This window comes from Acipenser ruthenus, chromosome 21, assembly GCF_902713425.1.
Source record: "Acipenser ruthenus chromosome 21, fAciRut3.2 maternal haplotype, whole genome shotgun sequence".
NCBI classification, from domain to species: Eukaryota; Metazoa; Chordata; class Actinopteri; order Acipenseriformes; family Acipenseridae; genus Acipenser; species Acipenser ruthenus.
In genome coordinates, this window is record NC_081209.1 from 24,781,708 (window position 1) to 24,806,605 (window position 24,898).

At 37.2% G+C, this 24,898-nt stretch overlaps 2 protein-coding genes across 15 annotated transcripts in view; both read left to right on the forward strand.

Moving 5' to 3' along the window:
- Positions 1–5,905, forward strand: part of LOC117428040 (transcription factor 12-like) — a 102,250-nt gene extending 96,345 nt beyond the window's left edge. For 8 of the 14 annotated variants that reach the window (XM_058995187.1, XM_058995186.1, XM_058995184.1 and 5 more), the window contains 5 exons: positions 729–837; positions 1,134–1,302; positions 1,647–1,897; positions 2,891–3,044; positions 3,542–5,905. In XM_058995187.1, the coding sequence (XP_058851170.1) occupies positions 729–837; positions 1,134–1,302; positions 1,647–1,897; positions 2,891–3,033 (672 nt within the window). In that variant the 3' untranslated portion in view covers positions 3,034–3,044; positions 3,542–5,905. The remainder of the gene's footprint in view (positions 1–728; positions 838–1,133; positions 1,303–1,646; positions 1,898–2,890; positions 3,045–3,541) is intronic. The other 6 variants (XM_058995189.1, XM_058995190.1, XM_058995194.1 and 3 more) reach the window with 1 other exon arrangement.
- Positions 5,906–15,269: 9,364 nt separating this feature from the next.
- LOC117428411 (cingulin-like protein 1) overlaps positions 15,270–24,898 on the forward strand; it is a 28,874-nt gene continuing 19,245 nt past the window's right edge. The window contains exons 1-3 of the mRNA XM_034047393.3: positions 15,270–15,463; positions 21,986–23,584; positions 24,037–24,131. Of these exons, the coding sequence (XP_033903284.3) occupies positions 22,019–23,584; positions 24,037–24,131 (1,661 nt within the window). The 5' untranslated portion in view covers positions 15,270–15,463; positions 21,986–22,018. The remainder of the gene's footprint in view (positions 15,464–21,985; positions 23,585–24,036; positions 24,132–24,898) is intronic.

Here is a 24,898-nt window from a genome sequence, read left to right on the forward strand (position 1 = left end):
ACAGTATATGAGGCAGTGCAAAAGCACCCTCCAGTGTTTAGTTATAGCATATGCAGAGTCAAACGGTTTGTCTCATTAAATTATTTGTTAAATGGATTATATTATTCTGCGATTTTTTTGATATATACTAATCATCTCATTGTGATTTTCCACACTGGAAATAGTATGGGGGAGAGATCCAAGATTTTGCTCAAATAGTCTGTACTATTGTATCTAGTCTTAAGACCCTTATCATACACATGATGATAGCAGCCAATTAGTTTCTAAAGGGGGAATTCAAAGCTTTGTAATTTAGCTGAATTAAAGGATTTATTGTACAACTGTGCTTGTGATGTGTGGCTTCAGGCAACAAACCCATTTAATTTAAGGTTTTAATCAGTAGTTAGTGTTTGCTACTCTTCCAATAAAAGACTTCATCTTTGTCCAAAAAATCATTTAATAAGCGCATTTAATAATCCTTTGAAAACGTTGCTGGTAGGGTCTGTCTTACTTTACTATGTGTTTTCTTGGACGGGTTTCAAGAAGAATAAATGAAATAGTAGCTCTTGGACAGAATACCTTACCAATATAACTGTAATATGAAAATAATGCTGGGTCTGTGCAGAGTAACCGATGGCTGTCCAGCTGTTTGATTGCACCTGCGGGACAGAGATTTGTTGAGAAGTGTTTCATTTTGAAATCTCTGAAACAACAGACAGTTCATCCAAGGTGTAACGTTTCAATTTCAGGTTGGGGCTAATCGTGATGAAGCTGCCAGTCTTAACAGCAGCCATTCAGCTCTGCCCAATTCGGTGTCGACTCCAAGCACAGAATTAAGCCACCAGGAGAACTACAGAGGTTAGTCAACTGGCTCAAGCAACTTCATTGCTTTTATTTTGTGTACCTCTTTTGAATATATAAAAAAATTAGACTTTTCCTATAAGAGAAACTTTAAAATAATCTTTAAAATCAATCTTTACAATAATGAGACACAGGGAGGTATTCAGAACTAAAAAATAGTTGAGAACAATAATGCCTAAAAGGGGAGTTGATTGAAGCATTTTTTTTTCTATTAAGAAGTGTGGAATTGTACATGTTTGCTGCCTATACGCATGTATATAAATATTTGTTGGATGTTTGTATTGGTCTGTCAGGTGGTGTATCCAGCCAGCCAGCAGGCACAAGTCCAGTGGAATTAAAACTAGAGAAAAAAGAAAAAGATGAGAATGTACATGAAACAAATTCACCAGATGGCTTCAAATCAGACTATGAGAGCGACAGAAAGGACCTCAAGATGACACCCAGAGGAGGAACCAGGACAAGGTATCTAACTATGCATGTCAAGAGAGCACGCTGTTTGATGCACTGCTTCTTATTAAGATGCTTATCATATTGAGCAACCTTTTAGATAACAAAAAAACACTTGCTAATAATTTTCATGATTTAGAATATATATATATATAAAGGAGACTGAACACAATAAAGAGCTATTAAACAATGTGAGTGTGTTTAAGAGACATTGCATTTGTAATATTTACATTAGATGCTTGGCTGTAATTCTATGAAATGGACGGGTCTTTTACTTCTTTCAAAACAAGAGTGAAAATGTGGCTCAGTATTTATTGTCTTGTTAAAAAGTGGACTTCCCAGGGGTTTATGTATTGTAGTCTGTGTTCACCTCTCAGCAGTATTAACGAGGATGAGGACTTGAACCCAGAACAGAAGGCAGAGAGAGAGCGCGAGAGGAGAATGGCCAACAACTCCAGGGAGCGATTGCGGGTTCGAGACATCAACGAAGCATTCAAAGAGCTGGGCCGAATGTGTCAGCTGCACCTGAAGAGTGAGAAGCCTCAGACGAAGCTGCTTATTCTTCACCAGGCTGTCGCTGTGATCCTTAATCTGGAGCAACAAGTCCGAGGTCAGTAAATCGCTTTGTGCCAGCACTGCCCAGTGTAGGCTGTATAACCGGCTAGCAGAGACATGCACAGCTAATTATTGTCTATGTCTTTGCAGTTTAAAATGGTTTAGAAAGCTTGTGTTGAAACAGCAGTGTTTCCTATCAGGCATCCAAAGCGTGAGGACATGGAATTGTTCACTTGTCTCTCTTTGCTGTTGAGCTATTGCGCTGTTGTTGTATGTAATTTGTTCTTTAAGTGGTTTATTTGCAAACTTACTGTCTGTTGAGGAGAAAGTCTTCTGTGCTAGGGCAGCAAAGTTATATGTTGTACTTGCCTGCCTGACTAATTTAGCGCACAGGCCTATTTTTTCAGAAGAAAGCCTTCCCAGATTTATTATATTGTTCACATGTGTCTGCAATTTAGTTTCCGGCCCTTTGATCTCAAATACTTCCCAAATGTTTCAATTTAAACAGAATCTATTTGATCAGTACAGATGGTGTGACTGATTGTAAACAATCTGGTTGTATTGGATAGGTTATTCCTTATTGTTTCAATGCAAATAGTGTTTGTTTGTTTATTTTTGTTTTTTTTCTGCTTCTTCTGTGCTTGGTGGCAGTTGTTTCTGGCCAAGGATATCACCCCCTCAAAGTGAGCAATCAGAGAAATGGTTTTCAATAGAACAACATGGACTGTAAAGCATCACTGAACAGAGCTGATTAAAATCCGATTACAATCAAAATCTCCTTACAATCATGGTTATTTTGAAAATGATTTAGCAGGGCATGCACACAGTGTAGGAGATGGCCAGGTACAGTTTTCACTATTGCTTTAACAGCCATAAGCTATACTGTACAGCGTGTTTGCTGTAGCTGTGTTGCCTTCAATGTGGTGTATATATTACACTGTGTAAACAAAGACTTGGTTAGTTTAATTAAGTCAAGGCTGTAATTGTTACCAGCACATTTTTAATCATGTGCAGTGATTGTGTTTCCCCTTTTCTTTTGCATTTCTAGAGAGGAACCTAAATCCCAAAGCAGCCTGCCTTAAGAGGAGGGAAGAGGAGAAGGGTTCTGCCGTATCGGTGGAGCCTCCAGCAGCACACGCAGGAGTTCACCCTGGACTGTGCGACACTACAAACCCTATGGGTCACATGTGAACACCAGCCAGGTACCATATTTTTTTTGTACTGATTGAGACTTATTTAAAAAAAAAAAAAAAAAAAAATTACAACTATATGAACATAATTTAGATATTTTATTTAACATCATGTAATCAAGGAAACAACAAAATAATATCGCAAAAGTCTACCGGAAGCCTTAATAATAGTACAGTATTTCATGTTAGATTTAGAAATGTCACATTTTTCAATTTGTCAGTTTTTCGTTAAGTATATGGAAAACTACAAAGCGGTATGTAATTCAATATGTTAACGTAACATTATTCAGCAGGTTGCATTCGACTTTATGAAGCAAAATTAGTTCATTCTGTAGGGTGATGCAAAACCTTTGGCCGTAGCTTTAGATTACATCTATAGAATAACATTCAGTACAGTTCTAGGTATTGAAGCACAGAATCACGTGTTTTTAGTTTACAGATGACATTATTACTTCACGCAATGTATTTTCTTCTGCTTTACTAACTGACACCGCTTTTATTGTCTTCAGAAGCAAGATCAAGTTTGTAATATAACAAGTGGGTGACCTTTCCACACAAGGACAGACAATACTAACTCTTTGTGACACAAATTTGAAAAGACAAACCACCTGAAGCAAAACCCCAGAAAAGAGCAATCCTGTGACTGAAGAAACTGGCCTACATCCATATATCCCTGTGAAGACATGAAACGTTGAATCGGAAATTTCAGCCCGCGAGTGAACTTCAGCTCCTATGATTCTGTTGCAGGCAGCGTGTGTCGCATCTAAAGCAATCCGAGACTGTCGCGATCTCTCCACTCCTCGTGCAAGTTGCCTTGTGCCTAAACTGAATTACCGAATGCATTGTAACCACAACATATTATTTATTATGTTACTGAGCTCCAGGGTTTACGTCTAAAGGGAAGATTATGATGTCAGTTGGAACATCTGATGAAGTTTCAGCTGATGCCAGCGTTTGTTAAAGCTGTTCATATACAGAGAGCAAAAACACAACATTATCAACCTTCTTTTGGACCCCTAGCATTCCCTGCATACCTCTTAGTGTCTTAAGAAAGGGAGGGAAGAGTATTACTGTCCTTTCCATTCCTTTTGCCATATAGTGTTTTCAGTGTAACACAATATTCCTTTAAAGAGCAATTGTTTCATCGATGTTATTTTTTGGTCTCTGGTTATCTGAACAGTTGTGGTCATAGTTCAACCTTCAGCACGCAACTCCATGGTTAAAGTCAAGTTGCAAACCGCTGTGGTATCAAGGATTGCTTGAATATCAGTACTGTGAGCATAGTATCACTTGGCCTGCATTTAATTGTAACTTTCTTTTTTTTGTTTAAAAAAACAAACAAAAAACAAACAAACAAAAAATCTTTATACAAAATAAACACATTTTATTTGTTTTATTTGTAATTATATACAAAAAAAAACTTTTCTAGGCTTTATAGTAAAGCTTGTAACGTGAAGTGTGATATAGAAGAAAAGAAAATATCTAATTTGTTAGAATTGCTTTGTTTTCCAAGCAGCAGCGGAAACAGCAGTATCGTGCTTTAATAGAGTGCAAGTAAAGTGTTAGCTGGGAGTGCACACTAATGCTTTAAACAAAACAAAATGACCATGCTCAGAGGAGGGGGTAAGACCACTGGTCCACCTGGGCAGGTAGTGAAACAAGAACAATGCAGGGGAAGACAAAGAGCAAGGGCCATAGCTTTCTCATATCATTTGTGTGTGTGTGTGTGTGTTTTTTATTATTGTTTTCTTGTTACCCAAATGGTGAGTTAGTTGAGAGGTCATAAGTATCAATAACTGTCCATAAAAGCTGTTGGTGGTGTTGACAGGTGAAACTTTCAAAGCATTAGCGCTACACAGTACAATTCTCATAGTCTTAATTATATTTATCCATATCCTTTTTAACTTCCATGTGTGCTTTCTTCCACTGTTAGCCATCTTAGGATGAGACTGTCACAGCGTTTGTGTTCATCTTTCCTATTAACTGTTGGTTGACAGCAACATTTTAAACATTAAGTCATTTTAAGAACAAATTGTGGCATTTAAGACAAATAAAACATGCTAACTGGGAGGGGGTCATTACCAGTTTACTCTTTCTTAAAAAAAAAAAAAAAAAGAAAACAAATCTATGATTGGTCGGACTGACTATATATGTGACCTTGTTCTTCATTTCAGTGTTTTATAAAAAAAAAAAAAAATGTTTTGCTTAAAAAGCGTGAGCATTATCACGTGTCACTGCCTGGCATTTTCTTTTCTTTTTTTTCTTCCTTTTTGTTTTTTCTTCTAAGCCTGTTTCTACGCTTGTCCTTTTGGCTGTATTAGACTTTGCAGTATGCCCAGAAGCTTTCCTTCATAAAAAAAAATAATAATTAAAAAAAAAAAAAAACACAGAAAGAAAAAAAAAAAAACATTTGGCTTATTTTTCACTGTAGTTAGTCTTTTATACAGTAATCTTGTAAGAAAATTTCTTGAATTCTAAATATTACTCTTTCTAGATTTTTGAAATCGAAAAAGTTTTCAGTAAAAAGTTTCTTACTTTATTTTACTATATTAGGTAGTAAAGATGTACGGTTATTAACCATAACCTGTCCATTTAAGATCAGAAATTTAAAAATAGCATCCTAAGAACATAGTAGGGTAGTACGTATGGAGTATTGTACGAGCTAAATGTTCAAGATGAACAGCTTCTCATCTTGTCCTCCAGTTTTCATTGTTGGTTAATGCAGATTTGTACCTGTGTCAAATTTCAAGGTATTGTTGACAAACATTTAAAACCAGCAGCAAGAAGCTCCATTTTTTTCTGTCACTGTAACAGAAAACACAATATGTATATAACATTTATGTAGCAATAAATGTGCCATCTTTTTTTAACAAGACCGTGTGTGTGTGTGTTTATTTCTTTCTCTGCTAACCTGTGGGATTCCTTATAAAAAAAGGTCTGTGTGTGCAGTAATGGTGTGCAGAAAATTCTGATTTGAATGTCCCTTCTGAAGTGTTTACTCCTATTGAATGCATTTCATAATCTCTTACCTGCTGTCTGATCCGTGACTTCAGCACAAATTGTTTTGACTTCCAGAGGCTTGTTTTTGCTGTACAGCGCCCATTCTTATGTAGAACAAGACAGAACATACTGCATTGAATGGGTGATACATATTATGGATGGAAGTCTGAATAAGTTTAAGATACCCTCCCTATTTATCCACTGGGTGAGGCTGTGGGCTCTATTTTAATTTTCTAACCAGCAGCAAATCATAGTTCCACTGACAAATTCCTAAAGCTCTTTTCACAACATTTTATTGTACTTGTTTTAATGGTGATAAAAAGCAGGAAAACACCTGCAGGACTAAAGGTCTCCACACCCCGGACGCGATGCGATTTGTCATGCGATTAAAGTGGTACTTTCGCTGCGACGCTACCTTTCACACCAGTGGCGACTCTCCTCCGACTGTATCCTCAGCTGGAAAAAAAATCACATGTATGATAGTCCTGTTATACAGCTAATAAAAATGTAGAATACATAATAGCTTTTCAGAATAATTATTTCAGTAAAGGTAAACAAATCACACACAGCAGCTATATCCAGTTCCCTGGAAATGGACTGCCAGATGTTCTCCCTCATTGCCTTGTCTTTATAATTTTTGTGTCTTTTATTAAGCTCTGGGTATTTTGATACTGCAAGAATGATCTTTTCTTCTGCCATTGTTTACTGAAGGCACGCAAGGGAATCTGTTCCTCATTGGTCAGTTCCCTAGCTGTTGCTGGACAAAATTGCAAAAATAGACAGCAATTTTCGCATCGCTTTAGTACAACTTCAGTGTCGCCCGTCGCATCGCAGGCAGTGTGAACGGCTTGCATCAAAAATACATGTTTTTTTTATTTTGTAGTGGAATTAAGGTGTGTCGTATGATGCATTCGCTTGTCACAAGGTGTGTAGCAGCATTAATACAGAGCTAATGGGTGGCGGCATTTCGATACACTACTGTTGAGAATTAAAATAGACCCCTGTGTGTTACATAAAAATCGAAGTTTAATTTGCAGTGTTGGATTATTTTGCAGACATGATGGATTGCCTGACCATTTTAAAATAGAACAGTTTGTCATACAAGATCTGTAGAAAGCAATATGGAATTAGGTTATGTTGTATAAGAATATATTATTTTTTTTTAATATGGCTGTGTCTTCTCAGAATCAGTTTAGCAATATGCTCTGTTGTAGGTCATAAAATCTTACAGTATTCAATATTTATTGTTTTCAACACTATTTATGGATACATGAAATGATGACATAACCCTCAGGGTTGTACGACACGTATTATTTTCACAGTGAAAATTGTACAGTGCGCTGTTTAATTAAAACATGTTCTGTATTTATTTATCATGCCCCTGAATTGAGATGTCATACGGTGACAAATGCATGGAACATTCTAGAATTAAACTCTGTCTTGCAGCATTTTCCTGGAAGATTAGTTTTAGATTAATGTTTTCAGTGGAATTTGATTGTTTCCTCACAGGAAAGGACTTGAGTATTAAAAACTGACATACATTAAAGAAATTGTTTTCGGGAGGCAAGCACTACATATTATCATACTGTAATTTGTGGACATAAATAGGTTGATGCCATCTTCGAATATTTCTGTAGATACTGTTACTACAAGGATTTGTCACTCATTCACAGTTTGATGCTTATATACATATGAATGCTTCTGATTCCGAGGCAAATCTGATAGACTCTTGTCCTGTGCATGTCTCTATGAATTTCATTACATGGGCAGCAATTTCCATTTTGTAGCTAATGCATAAGGATGCCTTCATTTCTTTGATCCCAACAAAATTCAATCACTTTTAATAAATACGTTGACAGATACATTTAATGTATTTTGTATTAACTTGCACGATAATGGAAAATAAATACCTGTACGATAACTACACACAAAAAGCGTTCTGCTCTACTTTAAAATATAACCAGAAGGAATCTTGGATATTTTTAAGAGAAATACAGAAAATTCAGCAAGTGACTGCAATTTTGTAATGATGTATTGACACTCTTAAACAGTCTTATTTTGAGATTGGAGACATGGTTTAAATACTGCCACCATTTACAGTGGCAGTATTTAGGTCCACAATATTGATTAAAAGGGCCCACGATGACAATATGTTATGAACCACCGCTGTGTGTAATTTAGCATGCCCCTGAATTGAGATGTCAGCAGAAGTGTGGAGTAGTGGTTAGGGCTCTGGACTCTTGACCGGAGGGTTGTGGATTCAATCCCAGGTGGGGGACACTGCTGCTGTACCCTTGAGCAAGGTACTTTACCTAGATTGCTCCAGTAAAAACCCAACTGTATAAATGGGTAATTATATGTAAAAAAAATAATGTAATTGTATGTAAAAATAATGTGATATCTTGTAACAATTGTAAGTCGCCCTGGATAAGGGTGTCTGCTAAGAAATAAATAATAATAATATATTGATTCTAGTTCTCCACATTTCTCACAATAATAACCCTCCACAATCAAGTCTGCCTGATGAATTTGACATCGAAGCAAATAATCTGAAATGAATAACTGTCATATTATTGTTAATTGTCATATAAAGCAATAATTTTACAGTGCCTTGTGAATCAATTAATTAGAAATAATTGCATTCCTGTAGAATTGCTTATGTTTTTATGCAGATACACTTTGTGAAATGCACAGTCAGCTGACTGTGTTTTCCTCAGGCTAATAACACTTTTATAATAACTAGCTGGTGACAGTTGAATGTCTTGTTTTGAGATAAGAGGTATGGAATGATTTTCATGTTATATCCAGTTCTATTGAGCAGAGATCACCCTGCAAATACCACCAGGGACTCGCTTCACAAAATGTCAGCAGCATGTTGTGACGCGTGCAAAAAAAAAAAAAAAACATGCCTGAACTTTGTGCATTTAATGCCATCTCAATGTCAGTCTCAAAAAGTGAATAAACTAAAACCTTAAGGTAAAATATACTTGCAAATCACAGCATGGCTGAAACCCAGCTCCTAGTAGATTGTTTACAGGCCTCTTCAAAGCTATGATCCAAATACAATGCACAAGAGCATTCTGTAGTATACAAACTTGACACTAATTACTAACAGGCACAACAGTACAGGGCAGATGAGCATCTTAATTGTCCTTCCCTCCTTTCTGACCAAGAATGACCCTTTTGTTTAAATTGGATTCAGGTCAGCTGATTGGCTTAAGTAACGAGAGGGCTGCTGGGAAACGGGGTGGGGTTAAATCAGACCTGCCCATCCTTGTTTTACATTTTAGTTCAAGGGAATTGTTTGAACTGTTTTTTAGGATTGAGGAAACCAAAACTTTCAAAAGAAATCCATCCAAGGTTTATATTAGCACTATATTTATTACCAGTGACTTTAATTTAACCAAGAAACTGTTGAGTCCTGTTACAAAGATATGTTTGTCACAATACGATCAGTCTGAGATAAAGAATTGAACATCGGTTAGTTAGACAGTAAGCATCAATTAGCACAAAGAGTTTCTAAGAAAAGCTGCCATTGTGCTGAAGGACAAAAACAAGGGCCTAATTATTATTATTATGTATTTTTTTTTTGACAGCCAACAGGAGTTTGTCTGTATTCTCTGGACTCCTGGTGTCTTTTTGTACTCTATTGTTTTCAGTTGGTATTTGTTTTTAGGGTGTGGCAGGCTGGCGTGTGTGGTGACATCACAGACCTGGAAAAAGACACAAACAGCACTGGAGTATGAAACGCGCTAATGCGCGTATTTATTAAATAAAATAAAAGGTTTTTAAACAGAACAAAAGACTTTCACAAAACAAAACGGCATGTTGGCCAAAAGAAACAGACAAACAAAACCATGCAGACGAACACGAAACAAACAAGTATCAATTGTTACTTTTTCTTTCGTTACCTCCTCTCTACTCCTGTTCTCCACTCACCGAACACTCAACCCTGAGTGACTCGTGCATCTATATATACAGCTGTGCTGAGAGTCAATTACTAATTAATCATTCACTTGAGTCCCAGCACGTGAACTAATTTGTGCAAGCCCAGTGCCCACATCCTAATACACATTTTATCTGCATGTGAAGTGATTTTGCAATCCCCTTGGCTAAATACAAATATACATTTTAACAACACTCGTGCTACATTGCCCAATTTATACCCCGTGCACCACTATACCCACACCAACAATAACACACTACATACAACATAAAACACAAAATTACACACAGGGGCGGGGCACCCTGCCACATAGGGCCAGGCAGTGTTTTTAGCCAATGGTTTTCCCAGAAGGTATTAGATCAAAATGTAAACTTTCTAGTCTTTTTTTTTATTGCCAAAGATATGCAAATGAGATGTGAGGCAATCCATCCATCCTGCCAATGTGGGTATCATTAAGACAGCAGTTTGCTCTTCAAGCACTAGACCATGCTTGAAAGTAAAGTGCCTTTTGAACAATGTTTTGCGTGTTCATTATTACCAAAGGTTGGGAATAACAATCCTGACTCTAAAAAGACTAACAGTACCTGGAGGCTACTGTACTAATAGTTCTGTCATATTCATTTGCTAAAGAATCATAATGCCTTATTATTGAAACGTACTAGTTTACATTGTAAACTGATGTGCATGGCTGTTTCAAACTGGGTCATATTATATTAACTCGGAATTTAATGTAAAAGTATTTTTTTTTTTTTTTGTAATGTTTGTTTTTTCAACTGCCATCGGAAATGTACAAGAAGAGTGCATGCTTGATATTGATGTTTTTAGTCGCTTCTTTCCTGTAGATACACTTGTTGTCAGCGTTTTAATCTCCAGCACACAAGCTGATTCGTGTCTGCAAATCACTGTGATTTTTAACAGTGAGATTCTTCTGCAATTTCAGACTTCCAGGACACAGCACTGAAATAAAATCAATTCTAATCTAGAGGCAAAACATCAAAGGAAGGATTTAGGCATGAATGGAACATTCATTTGCTGTCCAGTTGAACTTTACATCCACCTCCGCTGCTTTTTAGGACTAGTCCTTTCAAAAAGCACACAAAGACAGAGCAATGCATTTGCAGGCAATACGAGCTGAGATTTTTTTTATCTCATTATTAGATCTGAGAATTTTGTCTGATCAGTGCTTTGATGGGTGCTGTATTGGTCGCACAGTAGGGGGCACTATTCCCGTTCAGCAGTAACTCAAACTCTTGTATGGTGCAGAGTGCTGTGCTTTCTATGAGGCTGTGTCTATTATTTATATTACTACCTGTGGATAGCATATGTGAGTTCACAAAATGTGATGTTCACCAGATTAGTGTTTCAGTTACAGAAGTAAGAGAATGTTTTCCTTTATGACACTGGGCTAAATTCTCAAAGCTATTTACTATTTTTTTCAGAAAGGAGAACCTCACCCAATGAAATGACCAAACCAGAAATAAACAACTAAGACTTTTAATTCAGGGGCTTAATTCAGTATTAAGTTTCTTTTTCTGTTTAGAAATAAATTGCGCTTATGACGATTTGGAGTATAGCCCATAGCCCATATTGTATATACAGCTCTTGAAAAAATTAAGAGACCACTGCAAAATTATCAGTTTCTCTGGTTTTACTATTTATAGGTATGTGTTTGGGTAAAATGAACATTTTTGTTTTATTCTATAAACTACTGACAACATTTCTCCCAAATTCCAAATAAAAATATTGTCATTTAGAACATTTATTTACAGAAAATGACATCTGGTCAAAATAACAAAAAAGATGCAGTGTTGTCAGACCTCGAATAATGCAAAGAAAATAAGTTCATATTCATTTTTAAACAACACAATACTAATGTTTTAACTTAGGAAGAGTTCAGAAATCAATATTTGGTGGAATAACCCTGATTTTCAAGCACAGCTTTCATGCGTCTTGGCATGCTCTCCACCAGTCTTTCACATTGATGTTGGGTGACTTTATGCCACTCCTGGCGCAAAAATTCAAGCAGCTCGGCTTTGTTTGATGGCTTGTGACCATCCATCTTCCTCTTGATCACATTCCAGAGGTTTTCAATGGGGTTCAGGTCTGGAGATTGGGCTGGCCATGACAGGGTCTTGATCTGGTGGTCCTCCATCCACACCTTGATTGACCTGGCTGTGTGGCATGGAGCATTGTCCTGCTGGAAAAACCAATCCTCAGAGTTGGGGAACATTGTCAGAGCAGAAGGAAGCAAGTTTTCTTCCAGGACAACCTTGTACTTGGCTTGATTCATGCCAAAGCTGCCCGATTCCAGCCTTGCTGAAGCACCCCCAGATCATCACCGATCCTCCACCACATTTCACAGTGGGTGCAAGACACTGTGGCTTGTAGGCCTCTCCAGGTCTCCGTCTAACCATTAGACGACCAGGTGTTGGGCAATGCTGAAAATTGGACTCATCTGGGGGTGCTTCAGCAAGGCTGGAATCGGGCAGATTTGTCTTTGTGAAGGACGCATGAATCAAGCCAAGTACAAGGTTGTCCTGGAAGAAAACTTGCTTCCTTCTGCTCTGACAATGTTCCTCAACTCTGAGGATTGTTTTTTCCAGCAGGACAATCCTCCATGCCACACAGCCAATCAAGGTGTGGATGGAGGACCACCAGATCAAGACCCTGTCATGGCCAGCCCAATCTCCAGACCTGAACCCCATTGAAAACCTCTGGAATGTGATCAAGAGGAAGATGGATGGTCACAAGCCATCAAACAAAGCCGAGCTGCTTGAATTTTTGCGCCAGGAGTGGCATAAAGTCACCCAACATCAATGTGAAAGACTGGTGGAGAGCATGCCAAGACGCATGAAAGCTGTGCTTGAAAATCAGGGTTATTCCACCAAATATTGATTTCTGAACTCTTCCTAAGTTAAAACATTAGTATTGTGTTGTTTAAAAATGAATATGTACAAGGTTGTCCTGGAAGAAAACTTGCTTCCTTCTGCTCTGACAATGTTCCTCAACTCTGAGGATTGTTTTTTCCAGCAGGACAATGCTCCATGCCACACAGCCAGGTCTGTATGTCACACTTACAATAGAGGAGGGGACACTAATCTACATGTTGCTAGAAAAATGTAGAAAAGGATACTTTTTTTTTTGCAGAAAGTGACGTTGAAAAGGCACAAAAGCACACACGTGTTCATTAAAAAAAAGTATTTGTCCTGTAATTAGGACTGGTTGTCAACGTGGAATGTGATTTACTGGCTTGCTGAAATGTTCTTGTAACTGATCATAGGTTTCTGAAACGCTTGACAAGAACTTTGGTTTGAAGGAGTCTTTAAAAACCTCAGTGCCTGACCAGCAGTTCAAGGCAATTCGCTGAAATATAGCTGAAGCAAAGATGAAAGGAGTTGAGCAGCAGACATAAGCCATCTTGTCATACACACAGATAAAAGTTTGATAAGAAGTCTTATACATAATACAGATGGTCTACTCGTTCTGATCGTTCTGAATTAATAACAATGCACCACTTCTTCTTCTTCAACTGGTGAATATGTTGGCATTATTAAAAAATGGAACGCATTCAACAGATTCCAAAAAGAATGCTGTTTTCTTTTTATATCATATTTCATTCAACAATTGTAATATCTCGTGATTAGTGTAAACATGCAAATGAGCGCTAGGTGGTGCTATTCGTTTGCAAATACTTCTGCAAAATTAAAGGCTGCTTTGTAACGTGTCCCTCTAAATTGTACTCTGAATTGTCACTAAACCTAAAATGTGTTAATTCGGTTTCATTTCATTAAAATCGAAAAAGAAAACGTTGTTCAGCTGTTCAATTTCTTGACTAATGCACGACTCAGATAAACGGATTATGTTGTTTTAGCAAACTTCTCAACCCAGTATCGATATAACAGGAAAGTCTAGCCAAAAAAAAAAAAAGTAAAACATCCTTGTTCAAAAACGTCTGGAATGTAATGGAATGTCTTTTTTAACATTATTTATTTATTTTATTTTATTCATAGTGCTCCCACTGTGCGAACCTATACTGTAAATCCTTTCCCAAATTAAACAACGTTGCGATTTACAGTTTAACTCTTGTAAAAAAAAAAAATCAATACTAGTCTACAAAGGAAGGGTATAAACAGGTAAGTACTGAAAGGGTTATAAGAATGTCAGAACTTATTGCTAAATTTCTGACGTTTTCCTCAGGACCAATTGAAATGGCGGCTATTAAACTGCAAACCACTTTGGCACTAAATCCTCCCTATAAAGTTGTAATTGTAGTTGTGTGTTGTACTCAGACAGCTTAGTCAGAAATAGTCACCCATTACGATTACTCATAGTGTTAATTAGCGGGGTTGATGCTTCTAAAATAGCAGGGTGTGATCATTGGGAGAGGGAATCCAGTTAGAAGGCTGTTCTTCAGGACTGCAGTATAAGGTATAGAGAGAAGACAGTCTACTACAAAACTTACTATAAATGCTCGTTTTTTGTAAATGCTGCACACATAATGGAAATATCCCATACCTGTGTTACTCTTTAGACAGTTAGGTAAAACAAATATCTATCTATCTATCTATCTATCTATCTATCTATCTATCCATCCATCTAATTCGTGATATATACGGCAAGATAGTATGATATAGCCAAATATAACCAAGTTCAGAGCATCAAAACGTGAGACTCGATAAAAACAGGAGTGTTGTTTTGTATGCATTGCGTATTGCTTTTATGGGGAGATAGGGCGCGGATTTGCAGCTGTGTTTATGGATAGCACTCCTTACTATACTTACTGTGTTGATCCAATGCTGAGACTGCAAGTCTGGAAGGTGCGAGGGCCTGACCGCAATCTCAGTTAGCTAGTGCAGCTCGGGTTACACGTTTGATAACTTGTGTCCTTTATTCATAACAGAACAAGCCCGGGTGTAATACGTTGTTAAAATATGCAGTATGCTTAACCTTGATATTACTTTAAGTGTTTTGTTTGCAACCTGTATAAACACTTATTTGAACCATTACTAACAGCACTAGGAGTTGCAATAATAACAATATGCTTTTTTTAACCTATTAACACAAACCAATTTAGATGCATTTGGATTTGTATTATTTTTTTTATACAGGGAATCTCTACTGAAGCTCTTACTTAAAAAAAGAAAAAAAAAAGTCTGTCCTGTATTTTCCTTTTTTAAATTGCATTATAACTGTAACCATTTTTTTTCTCGTGAAGTCTGCTTTAGAGTCCCGTTGCTAGGGTTACCCTAGTCACATTTTACCTGTGCGTTTGCTGGCACCAGTCGGGAAGTGGGAGGGTATAATTCGCTACCAGTCAAAGTAGGGCGGGGTTTATTCTGCATAGTTTCACAGCGGTGAGATTACAACTTGGAACTTCAGAAAAAAAAAAAACCTTTACTTTAATAAAGTCACGACAGCATGGGAATTTCTATGCAGCTAAAATTCAAGATCTGAAGTAGAAACAAACAGCAACATTTAAATAAAGGTACGTAGAGCGCATTTTACTACTCTTATATGTGTTCAACACTTTACAGAAAGCTCGTGTAATTTAAGTAAATTACACTCCGTTGGAAAGGACTGCTGTAAGATCTTTTTTGTGCACTGAACGCTTTTGAAATTTGGTTCAGTCTCAGAACATTGTATTTTTTATTTTGTTTTTAAACACGGAAAATGACATGTATTAAACGTTTTATTGTTGTTTAGTAGTCGTCGGTTTTATAAAACGCTGTTAATGGGTTCTATGTTTTTATGTAAATCGGTTCAGTTGCTTTTTATTGGTAACAGTAGGACTTTGTATTTTAGTTATGTTTTGGTTATAATTAGTATTACCAATTTGTTGAAAGCTTTTGAATTGGTCTTTTATTTGATCATGCCCTTCTTCAACACTCGTTCAAGGGTTTCAGAAGACAAGTACTCTACGTGCACAGACAGAAGTAAGTTAAACGCATCAGAAAGATTTTGGTCAGATAAGTATCGGATTACTTTTATACAAACTGGAAAGCAAAACGGAACTTGATATCCAAAATCTCTGACAACTGCACAACACGGATAATTTTCAAAACATATTGTTTGTTTTTATTTGGAACGTGTAATGTATTTTAGTTTCGCTGATTTAAAACCTTTGTATTATATCTTACTATCACAAACACGTAAGGTAAGTTACAGTAAGGTCTCATTTATATTCTCAAAGTGAACAAGTTTAAAACAAGTCTTATCCAGCAATTTGGAATGTTAATATGACAATACTACCGATTCCTGATACAGATTCCTACAGACGAGCAATACTCCGTGCAACCTGTTCGAGTTCATTCTCCATAGAACAACCTGACAAACCGGTAGTGTACATTGGGTGTTTTTCAAACAATAGTTCTATGCAACATACAGTACAGGCGTGTGAAGCACGTAAAGATGAGTTGCAGTGTACTGCATTTGTTCAAGAAGTGTTTGCTGAGGGGTCGTGTTGAACTAGAGTACTTGTGGCAAGTTTTGTTTAATTTGTCTTCGAGGGTTTTCATCACACATCAATACAATGGTGTAAACTCATTTCTGTTTTTGTATGTGAACTAAAGTGTTGGATGTTCATGAACTTGGCTAAGAATGGAACACCTAGGACTTTAATTACCAGTTAGGTGAAAGCTTGTATAAACCAGTAATCATGTTAAAATTAGTCATGCATAAACATTACTGATTAAATGTACTATATTGGTGATTAAAATTCTGTGTGAGTAATGTACTGCAGTAAACTTTCAGACATATTCTGCAGTGCAGTGAATAATCATCATACTTCTGAACAGACAAGTATTTTAAAGTTGGGTGGGCGGGGGTCCAATTTTTCTTCTGGTCTCCAGGCCACGTGTGCCACAAGTATGTAGATACATTACAACAACACTGTACTCTTCTCTTCCCCTAACAATTTAAACACAATTATCTCTGTGTTGCCACATGATATGTTTACAATTTGTATAGGAGCCTAGCACTGCCTGCCTGCCTGTATTAAGACTAAAGATTGATCTGTGCTGATCCTTAATTAAAGTGTTTTCTAAAAAAAAACAAGAAACTTTTAGTTTAAAAAAAGTTTTATCCATGTCAACCCCACTCAAGCCCTTCAAAACATTTACCTGGGGCTCAGTAAACTCGTTTCAGTCTCCTTATACAGCAGCTTGTCTGTGAGCCATTGTTTCAGCAGTAGAACTCTGTTTAGAAGGCAGTGTGGTAGTTCTGCAGATGACTTCACTTACTGAACAGACAAGGTCAGCTTGCAAGGTGATGCCAGATAATCAAGGTTTTGTGAAGTTCGGACTACACACTAAACTATTAACGCTTTTTAAAACATAGAACTGTAAATAGGTGTAAGCAGCACGTAATAAAGAGAAATGAACAGCAAGCTCTTCCTAAGCAAAATCTGAGTAAAAACGTCTAACTACGTTGCTTTCCACCAGGTCAAAAACTATTCTTTCCATAATGTAAATAAAATATTGGTAGTAGGTAACATAAAGGAAAAACAGATACTGTCAATATTTGGTCCAGTTGTAGTAGAGCCTTTTTTTTTGTTTTACTGAATATTGCATGATTTATTTAAAAAAAAACAAAAACTAGTGTATATATTTTAATTTAATTACATTTTTGGGTTCCACTGCATCTATGTTACTTGGTCACATCAAGTGGTCCATGGAATCTGGTGGTCACCAAAACAGACCTTGCTGTGGCATTCATTGACTCTGTAGTTCAATTTGAAACACCCCCTAGGTTTCTACCAGTATTTATCCATAACTAAGAAAATAAAGGCCTTAAAGATCCAGTCCTCACCAAGGCTGCAGGGGCACCATGTGATTTTAAAAATGAATTCAATTTTCCAGAACCAGCTGGATACAGTTATATAACATCTTTATTAAGTGCACATATAAATAGGGTCATTTTTTCATTCTTGTATTTGCTTAGAGGACAACTTTCTCATGTGCCTGCAAACACTTGATTGAGTTGCTAAAGTGATATTCAGCACACTCCTTTATTAAGCTATTGCTAACTATTGCTCAGACTTAGCCAATTCTTAAGTCCAGCATGCAACACAATGCTCACCTATCTGTTTGTATAGTGTGGAGATCTTGGTAAAAGCTGACATTCACTGTTAAAGATGTATTGTCATTATTTTATTTTTCTAATGATGTTTGCTAAAAGTAACACTGTCTTACTTGGACACCCCTGAATAGAAATATAAGGTTTTTCTCTTTTTGCTAATGAATTGAATCTACTTGCTAATTGTATTGCTGGCTTAAGTATAGCGGCTCTTGGCTCATTTATAAGGAAGGTTGTATTTCAGTGTATTTTAAGGTAACACTTTATTTTTTAAAAGCTCAAAGTTTGTAATGTATCAGGATCATGTGTTCTGTACTTGGTATAGTAAAAGGGTTACTGGCATGGAATGAAAAACCTATTTTACAGTTCAGTTTATTTAGATTTGTTAACGTTTTTAAAATAAAACCATCCAGAAGTTACACAATTTTCCATTTTAATGCAGCCAGCTTTGCTGTTTATTATTGTTATTATTATTCAACATTTTAAACTGCTCCAGACATGAGATTAATCGTGAAAAGGCTGTTATTACTGTACTCTCCATCACATGGTACTTCTACTAGTTGTTGAGAGTGGGGTGTGTACTATTCTGGTACACAAGAGCACATTTAATAATCCTTGTCTGTTTTGGGAATTCATAGCGGGATATTTTTGAACAGATCAATGAAGATACATTAACAAAAGAACTATTTCCTTTTTTGAGTTATAGAAAAAACACAAACAAAACCAGCATTTGTTTTTCATGAGGGGTGGGGAGGGAAGACCCTGTTGCTTCTCCAAAGAGCTGTGATGGATTGTCTCCTAATGTTAAATGAGATCTTGTACCCAGGAAGATCAAATATATAGTATTTGGCATGTAATCTTCAACCAGCTGTTCACCTTTGTACTCTTCCAAATGAGCTACACAGGATACAGTTTGAAAAAAAAATTGCTTGGAACAAAACTCTAACTTCCTCTCGCTCTGAAAGCCAGCCAGCCAGCCAGGCAGCACAATGCAAGGAAAATGCAGCTTAACACCTCCGAGCCCCTGTGCGAGCAGGGCTGGATACATTTGGTACTTGGACTCAAAGCAGCTATTGTGTTTCCAAGTCTAAATTGTTCTCCTAAGTATACAGGCCCCTGTATTACTCACTCGTATTGTTCTCTCTTCCCCTCCTGGAAAGCATTACAATCTGCTTATATATTCATATTTCATCAGGAAACCTCTGCTGTAAAACCGTACTTATTTGTGTTGGTCTAAACCAGGGGTGCCCAATCCTGGTCCAGGAGGGCCAGTGTTCCTCCTGGCTTTTGTTGCAACTGTACCCTAAATTACTTAATTGGACCAATCAAGCCCTTATTAGAAGCTTAATTGGTCCAATTAATCAATTTAGTGTACAGTTTGAACAAAAACCATGAGGGCATCGGCCCTCCAGGACCAGGATTGGGCACCCCTGGTCTAAACATTGTATAGAATTCAGTCTGATGTCCTTTTCTTATTTTCCAGCTCACAGTTGTACAGTAAGTGATTGTGTCTTGGGCAGTGTACGAGACAAGTTACTGCTCGTGTTTTGTTTTTGCTTTTCATCCAGTGCAGCCGTGAGGCGTAATATGTGCAGAAACCAAAACAAAATATCAGCCCAGTTAAGTAGCAGCTTCGATTCCTTTGCAGTAGAAAATCCTGGTTTGGACTTGCCAGTTTGGGTCTATTTTGTTGTGTTGTTTGAAAGAAGTCTAGGGCAGTTGGAAGAACCTCGACGACTTAAGTTTTGCTTTGTAACATCTATATAACTTTAATATTGTAGTTACATTTGATACAATTGTCAGTTTTTCGTACAGTGTCAAAATTGTGTTGCATTGCATAATATAAAAACTGAGCAGCAATATGACAATGTGCTGGGTGATTGGCTGCTGCACATGGTGCACATTCCCTGCTCCCGAGGTTCTGTGACATGGCAGTGATCTTTAAAGTCTCTGTTTAGTTTATTTCTCTGGGTAAAAATCTAAATACGCAGTTTTATATTTTAAAATGCTTAAATGAAGGTGGCTTTTGAACGCATGGGGCACTAAATACATACACATGTGTAGCTTTATTACAATTTAGCAATACAGGAATGACAGGTTCTGAGGAAAAGGGGACACATATGTCTGGGAAGTTGCTATGTTGTGACATCCATTTGATCAAACTCTGAACTGAAAAGAGAAATGGTTCTACTGTAGCTTTGACACATCATGTTTCTTAGCATATATGTTTAGATTTAAACAAAAGACCTTCCATAGTAGTTGAAGAGGAATACCTTGGTTCCCATGGTGTACAATTACAAGGTGCATATCGAGGGGTCATTTCTATTGGGCTTTGTTATTTATAATCTTATTTATACAGGATCAATATGCTGTGACCCTTTCCATTGAGGTCATAAGATTTGCTTATCTAACCAAGCTTGCACCGTGCATGGGCTGGAAACACAAGGTCAAAAGGAACATGACTTTTTTTTTTTTGTTTGTTTGTTTTCTTTACATAGATTTTGTCGTGCTTAAATTGTATTGGACTTGGTGTGTTTAATGCATCATACAGCAAATGATACGTTTATCTGTTACTAAAACTATTAATAGTTTGAAGAAAGATTTACGTGATAATTGTACATGGTCAACCGTATACTGACTTTGTTAATCACAATTGCTGTGTATAACAGATCTGTATTACTATATACTGTAGGCTAGACTTTCTTTACACATGGGAGTATTTAAGAAAAGATACAAATGATTGAGTATTATATTTGTTTTAAATTTCAATTAATAATTTGTTTAATAAATTTGATTACTGAACCATAGTTCTCTTGCTATGCAGTACTGTATTATAAAGCTAACACTGTGTGTAGCATTACATTGTAAAATAACTCCCTGATATCTTTTTCAGTATCCATTTTCATCACTTACCCGAGGGTGGAAATAAATACCAACTTTGATTGTAAACCCGTCTTAAGAAATTCATTTCTTGGACAAATTGTTCCGAAGGTTTGTGTTTTTGTCATTCGAATAATAGTAAACTGGTAAGTGTTTCTTACCAACAGTACTGTTATTTATTCAAAACATCAGTGTCTCTAAGACACATTGACTCCAGTCTGCGTGTAAAAGTTTGTTAAACGCTCACCAGACTTGGTTTTGTTGGGGAGTAAGATGGTTGATTGTTAGCTATTCCATAAGGTGGTCAGTTCCTGTGGTTTTACTGGGTTATATATTACTCAAGTGACCAAGTGGTGCTTTATCTTGGCATGACCCATTCTATCAGTGGCTTTAACAACAATTACATGGGTCCTAGTCCCAAGACAAGTCTGTGGCTTCTTCAAACATTTGAACTTTGTAGCTGCAGAAGTAAACACTTCATTTCCAGAAAACTGAAGACTGTTAATTAATTAATTGAGCAGAATAAAGATACTTTCAGTTGATTGTGTGAGCAAACAAGTGGTTGACTTTTGCCAAAACACTTGTTCAAAAGAACGGAACTAGATTTTTAAAATTTTTAGTTTTTTTATATAATTCAACAGAGTTTGGGGGAGGCGATTTAAATTTTAAACTAATTAAATAAACGGCTTTCTGCAGATCTATGCATTGTGTTAAACAGATCCATTCTTTTTTCTATGAAGCAGCGTATCAGCAAAGCCAATCTTGCTAAAGCATGTCTTGAAGTAAAGATTTTGTGCGGTGTTGCAGTACCTAGTTTCACATTGATGTGGAAAGACTACTACACAATTTGAAATGATCTGTATGACATGCTAAACAAGTGAAGCATTCAGGGTTTAAAAAAATGGGATTAAAATGACATAATCAAAGTACCGCACCAAGTCTTAATGGTTGCTTTAGTGCATAGAATTGCTAAACATTTACTAAAGTTATTAAATCTGATAATGCTTTCTTTCTCTAATTCTGACTGTTAATTGGATTATGTGCTTGTTTTCAGCATTAAAACGTATCCAGTGAACCAGATTTTAAAATGGAGTCTTATGCAGTTGGTGACGTTTCAAATAACAGAATGCAACAGGATTATTTGCACTTTGACCATACTGGGAGATCCCAAAACGACAGAGCTGGGACTTATGGTGTCAGTATCCGGGTTCAGGGAATTGATGGACATCCTTACGTTGTACTTAATAACCGGAATGGACAGTTGGCACCAAACGATTCTTCATCTGAAAATGGATATTCTGATAGTTCTAAAGACAGGTCTTTTTTGGATAATTACGACGAGCATGACTTTAAAGGGAGAAATAATGATGAGATTCCGCGTCCAGAGAACCCTTTTGTGGAATACAGATCCCAAAAGCAGATGCAGTTGAGTGGTTCACACAATAGCGTCCCAGAATTTAAAGAATTGTCAAGAAAGTCATCTGCCTTGTTGAATTTTCAGAGGCACCCTGAACTCTTAGAACCTTATGATCCTAAAAAGAACACTTTGAATTTGGGTGGCCATCATGCGCTTCCAGTGAGAACATCTGCTGTTACTGAAACAGAAAACAAGGAGAACAAGCATTGGAGTTCCTTGTCTAAGTCGTCCTCCCCACTAAATGTCCAGGTTAGATCTGGAACTCCAGACAAATCTAAGCCAGAGAAAAATGGTGTACTCAACTCTACACCTCCTCCATACCAAGAGAAGCCTGCATCAAGACCTCCCAGCATTGCTAATGAACCAGTTAAGCACCCTAGTGGATCTTCGAGTAGTGTTGGCAGCACTAATTCCAGCCTAGAACACAGAAGGCCGAGACCTGACATTGTTCCTCTTCGTAGACAGGACTCAAGTGGACCAGTGTTGGAGACCTCAAGGTCGAGAAGGTCGTCTGCTTCATCAACCTCTGTCGGTTCCTTACAAAATAAATTGTGTCTGGAAGACCAGGAAGATGCTCTCTATGCGGAAAACGTGAACCGGCATGGGAACAGAAGATACATTCCATTTCTGCCTGGCACGGGACGAGACATTGACACAGGGTCCATCCCTGCTGTGGATGATCTCATAGACAGATTTGATGGGAAGGAGAGTCCACAAAGAAGAGGGAGGTCAGGAAGGAGGAACAGAATCAATGCAGAAGATCGCAAGAGGTCCAGGAGTGTGGATAGTGCTTTGCCTTTTGGCCTTCGGGGAGATTCAGATTACTTGGATGACTTCAGTAGAAATCAGGGCAGGTCAACTGAACACTTACTTAAACCTTCCCAGCTACGTAAACAGAAGTCTTCTCCTGAAGACTCCAGCATCCCCTCCAAGGAGAGGCAGTCTGGTAATCCTGCAAATTCATCTGGCAGCCTTGGTGGGTTTAATGACAAAAAGCAGGAAGAGTGGCACAGCAGTCCTAGTTCATTAAATGGCCAGGATAGAATAAGCTCGACATATGGTGGTAATAAGACTTATTTAAGTCGATCTTCTACATTGCTAATGTCCTATAATGGCAAGGGAACTGAAGAAAAAACTGAGAGGTCTGGAAAAATGCTGACCAGCACAGCCACTACATCGCTTTCCAAATCTAGCTGGAGCTCTGTTAAAAAACCTTCTTCAGAGCGGGATGTACAGGTATATGTTAAAGCTGTATCGAGCACAGCTTTTAGACATACGTATTCACATCTGCTGCTTTTTTAAATTTCTTTGATCAAAAGTCCATTTAGGAAATATTGTAGAATTCAAATGAATTTGGGAACATATGGGCATTTGTTGTTTTTGTTAATTGTGCTTTTTTAAATGTACCCTGAAAAGATATTAGCCAAGGTTAGTTTATAATTATAATTCATTCAGACTACCTCATGTAGTTTTTATAGTCGATTTTCATGGAGGAATAAAATTTGAAGCAGCTAATTTTTGCTTTGTACCAAGGAATCTTGCCATTTCATTGAACTTTTTGTTTGTCAGCACATTTGTTTGCATTGATTTGAATATTAAGACAATTGTCACTGAAATACTCTTTGTTGAAAGATTATGTGGTTAACTTCACTTGATTTCTTCTCATGTGTTTTCCTCTTTAAATCTAGGCAACCCCTGATCTTCTGAAAGGTCAGCAGGCGCTTTCACAACAAACTAATGAAGAGACTGCAAAACAGATCTTGTTTAATTACCTCAAGGATGGGTTAGTATGTGATGTTTCGCATATGTGCCTTGACCCCACAGTTACCATCTTCAACATGTCGTTGAAGCCAATTGTATAAAAGCAACCACCCACCAGGAATACACAATACACCCTGAGAAACTAGAACAGTTGGTGGTCACTTTGGGAATGAAATAGGTGGTGGCTATTTCGCTAGCTTTGATTCTTTGATTCTTTCCTCTGTGCCCAAAAGATATTTTGTGTAGAAGGTTATTTGGGTGTCCAATTCAGAATTTGCCGAACGGAACTTTGCAATGTTTAAGCAATTCTGTTTCCCATACTCCAAGATGAACCTGTTGGCTGTGGTGTATGTAACAGTTTTCTCGGCTTGATACCGAATATCGTATAACTGTACAAGCAAAACCCCACTCCTCATCGGTGTTTTGAACAGCTGTCTCTAATCACGACTCAGTGAGCGGAATGCAGGGGATAGTTTGTTTCAGCTTCAAAAATTTTACTCTCCACATATTTGAACACTTTAAAGATTTTAAAAGCACACATTTTTATCAAATACTAGATAATCTTATCACCTGCCTGCTAAACTGGCATGCACTGCAACCTTCAAATAACTTCCAGGCTACCAAGTGAGGAAGAGTTAACCACTCACCACTACTACTGTAGTTCAAACTTGCTTTTCTTGGTTTCACAAAAGTGTGTTTTCAAGTACGTGTACAGATGGCTTCATATTGTATTGTTTGCTATGTAATGGAATGTGATTGTGTAACACTGCAGATTTAAAATATGACAAT